Source organism: Caretta caretta, chromosome 28 (assembly GCF_965140235.1).
Source record: "Caretta caretta isolate rCarCar2 chromosome 28, rCarCar1.hap1, whole genome shotgun sequence".
Lineage (NCBI taxonomy): Eukaryota > Metazoa > Chordata > Testudines > Cheloniidae > Caretta > Caretta caretta.
Window position 1 is genome coordinate 15,379,505 of NC_134233.1, and position 12,287 is coordinate 15,391,791.

A 12,287-nucleotide genomic window follows, 5' to 3' on the forward strand; every position below is an offset into this window, starting at 1 on the left:
GGGCTGGCGAGGGGAGGGGCAGGCGGGCTCCCTTTATCCCCAGCGCGGGGGTTTGTCTCTCACTCTGTGGGGCTGGTAGGGAGATGGGGGGGCAGCTGTGGGGCTGGAAGGGAGATGTGGGGGGGGCAGCTGTGGGGCTGGCGAGGGGAGGGGCAGGTGGGCTCCCTTTATCCCCAGCGCGGGGGTTTGTCTCTCACTCTGTGGGGCTGGTAGGGAGATGGGGGGGCAGCTGTGGGGCTGGCTCTGGGGGGGGGCAGCTGTGGGGCTGGTGAGGGGAGGGGCAGGCGGGCTCCCTTTATCCCCAGCGCGGGGGTTTGTCTCTCACTCTGTGGGGCTGGTAGGGAGATGGGGGGGCAGCTGTGGGGCTGGAAGGGAGATGTGGGGGGGGCAGCTGTGGGGCTGGCGAGGGGAGGGGCAGGTGGGCTCCCTTTATCCCCAGCGCGGGGGTTTGTCTCCCACTCTATGGGGCTGGAAGGGAGATGGGGGGGCAGCTGTGGGGCTGGCTCTGGGAGGGACAGGCGGGCTCCCTTTATCCCCAGCATGGGGGTTTGTCTCCCACTCTGTGGGGCTGGAAGGGAGATGTGGGGGGCAGCTGTGGGGCTGGCTCTCAGAAGGGAGGGGGGGCTCCCTTTATCCCCGGCGCTGGACCCCCCCCCCCCCAGGTCTCTCTCTTCTCCCAGGACAAACCCCGCGGCCTCACCGCCTCCTTAGGCAGGGCCTCCGCGCCTGCGGCCCCCCCGCGGCCCTCCCTGCGCTGCGTTCAGCCCCCCACGTTGCTGTCCCCGGAAAGGACTTGGGCTTTCCGCCCCACGCCACTGGCCGCGTCGTCGGTGGGCGAGTCCTAGAGTCGCGGGCCCGGCCGGGACCTCGGGAGGTGGCCGAGTCCGGTCCCCGGCACTCAAGGCAGGACTCATCTGGACCGGCCCGGCCCGGCCATATGAAAAGGGGGTGGGCCCCAAACGTTCCCAGAAGGTCCAGTATTGTGGACATCGGGGAGTGGGCACCTCAGCCCTGACCCTCACCGGCCCAGCTGCCGCCCCCCTGGAGACCTGTTTGCCGTCCCCCCCCCGGGGGCAGACATAGGAATAAAAGCAGGATGCGTGAGGGGTTCAGTGGGGCAATAGATCTGGGGGAAGAGGATAAATAGGGCAGGGGGAGGTGGTCTGTGCTGGTGGCTTGAGGATTAGCGGTGGCCCCAGAGAGAGAGCGGTGAGCAGGGAAAAGGTGTCTAAGCAGCCGCTGTCTGCTGGTTATAGGGTCTGGGGGGCTACAACCCAGAGGAGAGGGTGGGCCTGGGCTCCCTACCAGACCCAGGGAAGGGGGCATGAGACCCCCAAGAAGGGGCCAAAGATGACGGAGAGCCCCACGGGAGACTGGGAGGCGAAGAAAAGATTGAATCAGAGAGGAAGGCTGATGGGGTGGAGTTGGGGGGCTGGTGGAGGACAGCCACGTGGGGTGGGAGTTCTGCCCCAAATCCTCGAACGGGTAGGGCAGTCAAGGCAAACTTGGAAGGGCCAGGATTAGGGGAGGAGATGTCTGTTCTTTGGGGGGGATGTTTAACTTTTCCTTCCCCTTCTTTCCGCCCCCCCAGCATGCATTGAGAGGCTGGACCCAGCTGCAGTGGGGATCCTGGGGACCCCACGATGGATGGCCAGGCCATCTCCTTACCCGCGCAGCTGCCGGGTGCGGCCCGCTGCCCTGCGGTGGTGATCTCTGCTGAAAGGAAATCTGGGTCCTGCTTTCCCGAGACTAGGGGATGCCGCATCCCTTCTGGCCTGAGCACGGTGGCCGCATAGTTGTGACTCATGACATTGCGGTAGCTTCTTGTTCGTGCCCCACTGTGACAATTCAGACAGTGCCTTTCCCCATAGCGCCCGTGTGGGCAGCAACGTGCCAGCCGGAGAGCTTCCGCCATGGCGCGGGACAAGGGCCCCCTGTCCCTTTTTGGGTTGCGGGTGCAGGAGGGTGCTCCAGGCTGGGGCAGGGGGTTGGGGTGCAGGAGGGGGGGTGAGGGCTGTGGCTGGGGATGTGGACTCCGGGGTGGGGCTGGGGATGAGGGGTTTGGGGTGGAGGAGCAGACTCGGGGCTGGGGCAGGGGTTGGGGTGTGGGCGGGGAGGTGCAGTCTCCAGGAGGGAGTTTGCTCAGGGCTGGGGAAGGGAGTTGGGGTGTCGGTGGGGGAGCAGGATCTGGGAGGGAGTTAGGGTGCGGGGGGAAGGGTGTGCTGACCTGGGGCAGGGGTTTTGGGGTGCGGGCTCTGGCCAGGTGGTGCCTACCTCAGGCATCTCCAGGTCGGCAGTGCAGCGGGGCTCAGGCAGGCTCCCTCCCTGCCCTGGCTTCGCGCTGCTCCCGCAAGCAGCTGCCATGTCCGGCTCCTAGGCGGAGGGGCCAGGGGGCTCTGTGCCGTGCATGCTGCCCGCACTCACAGGCGCCTCCCTTACAGCTCCCATTGGTCGTGGTTCCCAGCCAATAGGATCTGCGGAGCCTGCGCTGGGGGTACGGGCAGTGCATGGAGCTTCCCTGATCACCCCTGCTCCTAGGGGCAGCAGGGATATGCTGGCCGCTTCCGGCAGCTGGAGCTGACTCTAGCTTCCCCCTGCAGCAGGGCGAAACTCGGGGCTTCTGGCCCGCAGTGCGGAGACTTGCCACGGACCAGATCCAGCCGGTGGGCCATAGGTTCCTCACCCCTGGCTTTCAGGTGTGTGAAAACCCCAACCCCTGAGCTACGTACGTTACGTCACCTTAAAGGGGTGTCGGCGGGAGATGCTCGGAGAGAATGGGTGATGGGAGACCGCTGTGAATCAGGAAAGATCTGAGAGCTGGGGCCAGAAGAAGAAAGGAGAATTGGGGAAAGGCAGCTGTGCCCAGAGACACCGATTACGGGGTTGTCTACGCTGCAAGGTGACGTCGACCTCAGGCAGTTTACGTCCATCGAACTATGGAGCTGTTCGCACGCCAAAGTGTGCCTGCATTGTAAAACCACCTTGCTGAAGGGCGTAGCGCTTGTGGTTCTCAACCGATTTATCGTTGTAGCCCACCGTGTGTTACCTGGGCCGCTGGTTGAGAACCACAGCGGCCCCCCCACAGACCCCTATGCCCTGAGTTCCCTCCACAGAGTGGGGCCAGAAGCAGACCCGGCTGGGTGGCAGGGCAGCCCCAGGCCCGGTGGCGTAGCAAGGCAGTGCTGCCCTAGTGGCACCAGACCCCACCATGCAGAGCAGCCCCGGACCCCGCTGCGTGGGGCAGGGCGGCCCTGAATCCCACTGCTCGGGGCAGAGCAGTTCAGCAGCCCCGGCGGCCCGGATCCTGCTGCGTGGGGTAGGGAAAGGCAGGACAGCCCAGCAGCAGGACAGCTGTGGGGCCCTGGACCCCACCGCAGCGGGTGGCAGGGCAGCGGGACCCTGGACCCAGACCATGCCATGTGGGCCCTGCAGCCTTTAGCACACAGGTGTTTTTTCACACCCTTGAGCAACGAAAGTTTGGCCGATGAAAGTGCCCGTGTAGACGTAGCCTCAGTGACCCTTACGGTCTAACTGGGTAAAAGGTTATACACCTTGTCTCCTCGGGTCGTTTTCCTTTTGATTGAAACGGACTTGGAAGCTACTCTAAATAAATTCCATTTGAAATACAAAATATAAAATCTATACTGGGCCAATATTCTCTCATATATTATTTCTCACACATATTTCCACACTCCAACCTTTGGAGTGGGGTTTTACATCGTAATTCCTTACGCTAAAGGAGGTAAATTACATTAGCCACCATTTCCTGTATTACTAAGAAAACAAAAACCAAGACAAATTCAATTTTCCAATATAATTCAGGTGATCACATAATTAGTCTCTTACTCTTTAACCCATAACTTCATCTTTAATTTCCTTTTCAGTGGTGTAGCCCATAGGGCTAGCCTGATGGTTGCTTTATGATATCCTGCCTTTATTTATTGGTGTGCTCTTTGTTTTATTATATTTGGCTTATATTTTTGTATTGGATTATTCTATGATGTTTGGCTGTAATGCTAGGATCCAACTGGCCTGTATCTTGTATCATTAGCTTAGTAAATTAGCATAAATTTGGCTTGTGACCTTTGGCATAGATAAATGGCCTAATAGTTACCCTTTTGGATTTTGGGGAACTAAACATGTCTACCTAAGACATTTGGGACTTAACAGTAACCACAAGGTACATCACAAGAACATGCACGTAACGACCAGAAACTGGTTTGAGCAACAGGTTTCCAGAACGAGCTCGTTGGCGTTAATATGACTAAGCTAGCCTATAGGATAAGTGCACCCCAATATTATGGGGGTGAGGAAATTAGATTTGGGCATGGAAGATTGGGCACTGGCACGAATATTCAGAGTGCTGAGACCCCAGAAGAGGGCAAACCACCATGCGGAAGCCGCTCTGGCTAGCTTTTTCCAGCTCTTGGCTTTTTCATCTTAATTTTTTGACTCTCTGAGCTGGTAACTTAGCTACTCAGCTGCTGACCCTTCAGCTCTATTATTCGCCATCAGTGTCGAGCGTTGAGGAACCTGGACCATCGGACTCATTTGGCATGCCAACGACGAGGCTGGTCCTTTGTCTCTCACCACTTGGTCCCCAAGGAAGGAGTGAGGATGCTAATCTAGGAAAACTTTTACACAATGGTCCCACACGTACCCCCAGAACTGTATTATTTCCTTTTGATTTGTGGTTTGGAGCTTTGATAACTTTCCCATTTATTTTAATAAACGTCTCTCAGGCTTTGTTTTGTCCTCAGTGCGAGTGTTCTTGTCACACACCCCAAGGATCCTTGCAAGATCTTGAACTCAGGACGACTGAGTCTGTGTAGCCTGATTCCGGGACAAGAACCTTATTATCTTCTGGTCACATCAACTGCTCATACAACCCTCTAAAAATCAGACTATAGTGGTACCAATCACACATTCAAAGATCACAAAATCTTGTTGTACACGTTCATTTTCTTGTAATTCTGTTCCACTGCACCCCATATTCGTCAGTGATATGATGATGATGCTCATGGCATAATTATGATACATTTTGTACAAGATGGCTCATGTAAGGTATCGTTCGAAAAGTTACAATGTGCTGAACACGACAGGCCTATTTATATGCATGTATCATTTTTGTACCCGAAGTTATGAATATGGACTATGGATCTGTATTTCACATGTCGTCACACCGGGTGACACCCACTTGGCAAGATGCTTCCAGTCTAAATAGCTGGTTGTGAAGGACTCATTCAGGGTAATGGGCCATTAGGGAAAACAACAGGTTTTAGGAGAATCTTCCTGGGAATGCTCCAGACAGCCTATGAATAATGGCTGCTGTGACTCTGCAAGGACATGTGATCAGATCACGTTACTCTGGATGCCATTTTGGGTACCTGTATTTTTCCACAAACTGGGCTGGGAACCAAGTTTGAAACAAAGGGTTCCTGGCCTGTGGAAAAGTTATATAAGGCAGGGAGTGACATTATCTGTTGTTTTTCACTCCCCCACAACTCAACACCTAAGAGAAGCTCCAATGGAAAAGGACTTGGAATGGGAAGCCCAAGCTGCAGCTTAATCATAGAAGATCAGGGTTGGAAGGGACCTTGGGATCATCTAGTCCAACCCCCTGCTCAAAGCAGGACCAATCCCCAATTTTTGGCCCAGATCCCTAAATGGCCCCTTCAAGGATTGAACTCACAACCCTGGGTTGAGCAGGCCAATGCGCAAACTACTGAGCTATCCCTCCCCCCCCTTGTCCCTTAAGAATCTGCAAGCCTGCTGGTATCATCAGTCAGGGTTAGAAATGGCTAGATAATCTGCTTTCATCTGTTTGTTATCCCTTAAAATCTGTTTTTCCGCAGTTAAACTTGTTTTATGTTTTAATCTAACCCAGTGTACCTTTAAGTGAAGCGTTTGGGGAAAAAATCTCAGCTTTGTGTCCAAAGGCTGTTGGCTGTACCTCTCCACAAGGGGGGCGGGGTGAACCAGGTAATAAATTCATACTGGTTGGGGTTTTGACCAGGGCAAGTCAGTACAGATTTGGGGTCCTAGGCTGGGAAGCTGGTGGTGTCTTAGCTGTAGCCTCTCTGTCCTTGGTTCATGCAGTGACTGGTCAGCCTGCATGTAACTGCAGCTGGGTGTGTCCCTGCCTGCGTGAATGCTGGTGGAAGTGTAAGACTGGGAACAGTCCGCAGCTTGTCTCACCAACACAGTGTGAGAGGGAGCCCAGACTGGTGGGTCAGAGGGGTCAGTGGTATCCCAGTTCCAGGTGGCACCCAGGTCACAAATTCCCATTGCCACCAAGTGAACCCATAAGGCAACTTGTGGTTTGTCCCAATGTAGGTGCCTCCCACTTCTGTGAGTTCGTATCTCTCTGAATCTTCTGCTGCTACAGTCCCATTTTAGTACAACTGTGTTGCTCAGCATGTGAAAAATCCACAGCTCTGAGCAATGTAGTGATACCAAACTAACCCCCTGTGATGGGATCCCTGGGCTACAACCTAGAAAGGCACCTGCCAATCACTCCAACCCCCAGGAGAACACCCCTGAAACATGCTATCTTACACTGCTCAAGACACCCTTGAACAGTGCAAGCTCATTTGCCACTTCGTGAAAGGAAAGTGGACATGCACCAGCCCGTGTAACCTGAGCAGAGATTCCCCAAGCACTTCAACCAAAGCCACACTGGTTTAGGTAAAATATAAAACAGATTTATTAACTACAGACAGATGTTAAGTGACTATAAGTAGCAGGCATAGAGATCAAAATTAGTTACCTAAGAAACAGAAATAGAAACAGTCTAAATTCGAACTTTAACAGACTAAGCAAGATTTGAATCAAAGTGACTCACCCTAATAGACGTTACAGGCAGCTCACAGTTCTCAATACTCAGACTGAACTCCCTTCCAGCCTGGGGCCAATCTCCCTAGTTCAAAGTCTTCATCTTCCAGACGATCTTCCAGGTGTTGAGGTGGGGGAAATGTCACTATCCCTCTTTTATACTTTCTTCCAGCTGCTAGAAAGATTCTTGCTGCGACGTCGGTTAGGCTGTCCCCATTACGTATGTGCCCTCTCTAAGGAGCCTCTGGGCGAGTGGATTCTTCTTGATGGGCCATCAATGCCTGTCTGGTGACTGATAGCTGCATCTCTGTTGCAACTGAAAGGCTGGCTCTGGGCGTTTCCCAACCTCACAATGTATTTCAGTAACACATACAGCAGTAGTCCACAACTTCACATACAATGATACTACAAATAATTCAACAGGACATTAAGGTATAAAGATTCAAGCATGCATTGTTCAAAACATATCATAATCACATGACAGTAGTGAATATAGGGGCCCCAGGATGCTACTTTGAGGTACACGGTATAGTTTTCCCCCGCCATATAGACCGTGCCTTGTCAGCAGGAGAGTTTCTCCTGCGGACAAAGCTGCCACTTCTCGGGGAGGTGAATTAATTGAGATGATGGGAGAGCTCTCTCCCTTCACCTTAGAGCTTCTTCATAAAAACGCTACAGCAGCAGTTGCACCGATGCAGCTGTGCCCATGCAGTCTCGTAAGTGTAGACAAGCCCTAAGAGACAAAACCATAGACTCAGGACTTAACATCTGTGATTCCTGCAGTCTGAAATTGGAGCCCAACACAGTAATTCCCCCATTAGTTACCATCACTTCCACAGCATAAAAGTCCTTTTCACCCAATCGGGCAGCCAGTTTGAGATCCACAGGGAAGGAATGTCCTCTAAATGACTCTCTCTGCCTAATGAAACTTTGGATCCAAAGAGTGAAGCATGATTGTGCTCAAACTAACCATGGCATCCTTTGGGACTGTAATCAGTGACACTGAACTAGGGAGTGGTGTTCTACAAACATTTTCCTTGGGCCATTGGTCACCACAGCTTCCCTTATTGGGGTGAAAACCAAGAATTGGGTGTGTACTGTTGCTAACCCATTTCTTTTAAAATCCTTGGCTTCGGTTAGGTTAAATTTACCTTTCTCTGAAGTAGAATCCTTTACCGAACCACTCAAAATCTCAGCAGTGTTAGTGCGGAATGGCTTCCCAAAACGTGCCCAGTTTTTCTTTAATTTGGTGGCACAGGTCCAGGCTAGGGACTGTATACAGGCCTGGATCAGAATCTCTGTTAGTTACCGGAGTTGGAGTTTCTATTCAAAAATAGCTATTTTTCTGCAGCTATTTCATTTTGAACACTGATTTCATTTTATACACATTTGCAGCACCTACGTAGGGTAAATTCAACAAAACCCATTTCTATTTCCTCGACATCTGCATCATAAAGGGCAGCATTTCCCATACCATAGCATTACCTAAGACAGATCTTCTGTAGGGTCTGGGTTACTACTTTGGGAACCAAATACATGAGCATTTTGCCTAGCTCCAACTCACTTACTGTGGAATCCTCTCCCCAGATCATCTGAGACAATATTGACAAATAATGGAACTCCACTGTGATCATCTGCACTTCCTTCAGTTCGTTGCACAGTTTGGGGTCTGCTGCTGTTCACCATTTCCGAGTGGAGATTTTAAATCACGGCTGTTTCTTTGTTAGCATGTCCAGTAAATGGGAGAGTTCTCTCCTGTTGACAGAACTGCACTTGAACTTTCTCCATGTCATCACGGACAGGTGGGGAAAAAGCCAAAGTAAAGTGCCAAATATCAGAGGGGTCGCTGTATTAGCCTGTATCCACAAAAACAGTGAGACGTAATGACTTTAGCAAATGGCCATTTGTCTCGAAGTCTCCAATAAATCTGAGTTACATGCAGTCAAACTAAATTAATATCCAACTGGGTGACCGAACAGTCTCCAGAAAAGATAGAAACCCATATCACAGAGAGGTAGACTACATGAAAATGAAAGTGTCAAGTGAAATTCCAGAGCAGATTGCATCTGATGACTCAGAATCAGGAGAAGAGATTGTCCCATGACATTCTCCTCTGATCCATTCAAACCTGCTTCACTCAGCACAGTCGCATTATTGAGTTATGTTATTTACAAAAGTTTTAGCAATGTAACATCCTCATAATGGGGGGAAATACAGCCAACCTTCCCAAAGGTGGCTTGGCCAATAGATGGAAACTGGGATTTAAACTCCAAATGATCCCACTGTGTTTGGCATGCACTTGAATTACCCTTCCAGATCTTTGACACTTTCTTTGGCAGACATAGTGACTCTGATTAAAGAAGTCAAAACATCCTCTCCAAGCAGAGACAGCTGAGAACACTGCACCACACTACACTTTGAGAGGTGGAGGGATAGAATGTGAAGAAGATAAACTCTGCATGCCTCAGACAGGAGGTAACCGTTCTGGGACGATGGGGAAGGAGGGAATCTCTGAGTCACCCCCTCTCTTCCCAGTGTCACAGAGACTGAAATGACACCTTTTCCCCTGCCCCTGCTCCTCTTCATTGAAATATAACGAATAAAGGTCCACAAATAACTGCTGCTCAGCATAACCCAGAGCAACGTGAGTAAAACTGGGAATGCTACAATCTGTATCATTGGTGATACAAATAACTTGGCAAAAGGAGGAAAAGTATAAATGTGATTCTCCTGGTTTCCTGGAAGGACAGACCCACTTCCATTACTCACGGGACAATGGAGTGGATAGCAAGGACAACCAGGTCCACCCCAAAACAGGGCAAATGGCAAAACTAGAAAAGGTGAAAATGGACAACTCTTTTGGACACAATGAGGGATAATGGTGGTGCAAACAGTTCAAACAGCTTTAAAGGTCACTACATGGGAATTAGGAAAACTATGAAAGAAAATAAAAGTTTTGATAGATCTAGAGGTTTTTATGGTGTTTGGCCCCCTTGCAGATTCTATGATGATAGATAAGGGCTGAGCTCTGAGTGAAGCTTTTCCCACATTCACGGCATTCATAGGGTCTGTCTCCTGTGTGGATTCTATGATGTCTAGTCAGGGCTGAGCTCCGAGTGAAGCTTTTCCCGCACTCACGGCATTCATAGGGTCTCTCTCCCGTGTGGATTCTATGATGTCTAGTCAGGGCTGAGCTCCGAGTGAAGGTTTTCCCGCACTCACAGCATTCGTAGGGTCTCTCTCCCGTGTGGATTCTCTGATGCGTAGTAAGGTCTGAGCTCAGAGTGAAGTTTTTCCCACACTCACAGCATTCAAAGGGTTTCTCTCCCGTGTGGATTCTCTGATGCCTAATGAGGTGCGATCTCAGAGTGAAGCTTTTCCCACACTCACAGCATCCATAGGGTCTCTCTCCCGTGTGGATTTTCTGATGTATAGTCAGGTGTGAGCTCTGAGTGAAGCTTTTCCCACATTCACCGCATTCGTAGGGTCTCTGTCCCGTGTGAATTCTGTGATGTGTAAGAAGGGTTGAGCTCTGAGAGAAGCTTTTCCCGCACTCCCAGCATTCATAGGGTTTCTCTCCCGTGTGGACTCTCTGATGAGAGATAAGGGATGAGAGATCAGTGAAACTTTTCCCGCACTCACAGCATGGATAGCGTTTTTCACCTGTGTGGATTCTCTGATGCGTAATAAGGTGTGAGCGCCGAATGAAGGTTTTCCCACACTCACAGCATTCATAGGGTCTGTCTCCTCTGTGTATTCTCTGATGCACAAGAAGGACTGAGTGGTCCCTAAAGCTTTTCCCACACTCAGTGGATGTATTTTTTCTCTGTCCCCCGAGGATTTTCTGCTGGGCTGTGGTTTCCTTGAGGTCCTTGTGAGTTCCCCAAGAGCAAATGAATTTATCCAATTTCTCTCCTGGCTGGTTTCCCTGCTCTCTCTCTGGTGTCTGCTGAATCTCACAGACTTTTGCCTGCTCATGACTCCTGGACACATTCCCTTTGGATGTTTGCGTTAAGGCTCTGTGTGGCTCATCTTTCTGATGAGAATTCTGCTCCTCATTCTCACTCACCATCGCATCACCTGCTGTGATAGAAAAAAAACCTCAAACAGGGATAGAAAGGGGAAGAGCAAACCAAAATAAGTGCTGGAGAGATGTCAAATAAAAATCAGGAACTGAATTCCCCCAAACTCTTCCCCCAAAGAGAATCAATTCTGCCTTCACATCCCATCTAAATTCTCAGTGGGAAGGTAAGATGCCACTGACAGGTGTCAGTTAGGATCTGTAGGAAGTCATGAGCTATATCTGCCTGGAGGATATGACATTTGCTGGGGCAATCCTAAAATTAGAGAGCTCACAAGGTCTTTCTAGGGTATCCTAGATGTTTCCCTCAGGCACTTTCAGACTGTGAGTAGGTTTCATATTTCCTCACCTGTGCAGGGACCTTTTAGGATCTCTCTTTCCTCTAAACACTGGAGGTCTGGGACCCATGGCTCTGCCCCTTGTTCCAGCTGGGAGATCACATCAGGTTTGGAAACTGGAAACCCTGCTCAGATGAAAGAAAACAAAGGAGATCAGGTTAATTCATAAGACTTTGTCATGATAATAATTATTAATTTAAACCCCAGTCCTTAGTAAACCAGTGAAATCCCAGGGCCAGCTCCTCAGGTCCTCAAAGGTACAGAATGCTTTGCTTATGAGGGACTGAACTACCAACATATCTGCTGGGAACGCACACAGACACTGTGACAGTCTGTACCCGTGTATTCACTCTTTTACAAAATTATGATATATTTTGTCCAAAGTATGCCTTGGAAAACTCAAAAACCTGCTGAACATTATCAACCTTTTAGACCATGTGTAGCATCACTACGTACCGTTATTAGAGTTTACTGTATGATGTTACTGAAAACGGTACAGTTCTGGGGAACACCCACAGACCACTTCCTCAGAGACAGCAAGGCGATCACCTGGTTAAATGGCCATTCTCCGGTCTGGGAAAGGTGTGAACCAGACATTTACATTCCATCACATGGATGGCTAGGCGCTCATGAACACAACAGACAGCGTGTCACCATGACTCACCCGAGGATTGAAAGTGTTTCTAGCACAAAGGACTGAATTATAAAAAGAGGTGGAATAAATGCTTGAGACTCTCCTCCCCCGCCTCCATCATGACATCAGCTCCTCCTGAATAACTCAACTTGGGAGGGGGGGAGGGAGGAAGGAAGAGTCCTGGCTGAAAGGAAACCCAGCCTGACACAACATATGGGGAGAGACAGACATATGATTTGAATCTGTTTTAGCTTGTTAAGTTAGAAGTTAATTTGACCTTATCTACACTACCAAATTATGTCAACAAAGGCGATGTTGACACTCAAAAATCAGCATAATAAAAGTCAGAATGTCATGTTCACACTCGCTCCCTGTCGGCAGGGCGCGTCCACGGTTGGGG

General features: G+C 50.5%; 1 protein-coding gene and 1 long non-coding RNA gene across 2 annotated transcripts in view; one reads left to right on the top strand and one right to left on the bottom strand.

Moving 5' to 3' along the window:
- Positions 1-12,287, bottom strand: part of LOC125628519 (uncharacterized) — a 67,199-nt gene that overhangs the window by 43,653 nt on the left and 11,259 nt on the right. Inside the window, exons 4-6 of the mRNA XM_075123803.1 lie at positions 11,265-11,378; positions 9,803-10,917; positions 2,275-2,373 (exon numbers count right to left, since the gene is read on the bottom strand). Coding sequence (XP_074979904.1) covers positions 2,275-2,373; positions 9,803-10,917; positions 11,265-11,378 — 1,328 coding nt within the window. The remainder of the gene's footprint in view (positions 1-2,274; positions 2,374-9,802; positions 10,918-11,264; positions 11,379-12,287) is intronic.
- LOC142070336 (uncharacterized) lies at positions 542-4,746 on the top strand. Its single transcript, XR_012666294.1, has 2 exons — positions 542-1,816; positions 2,601-4,746. It is a non-coding gene; the product is annotated as an uncharacterized LOC142070336 (long non-coding RNA).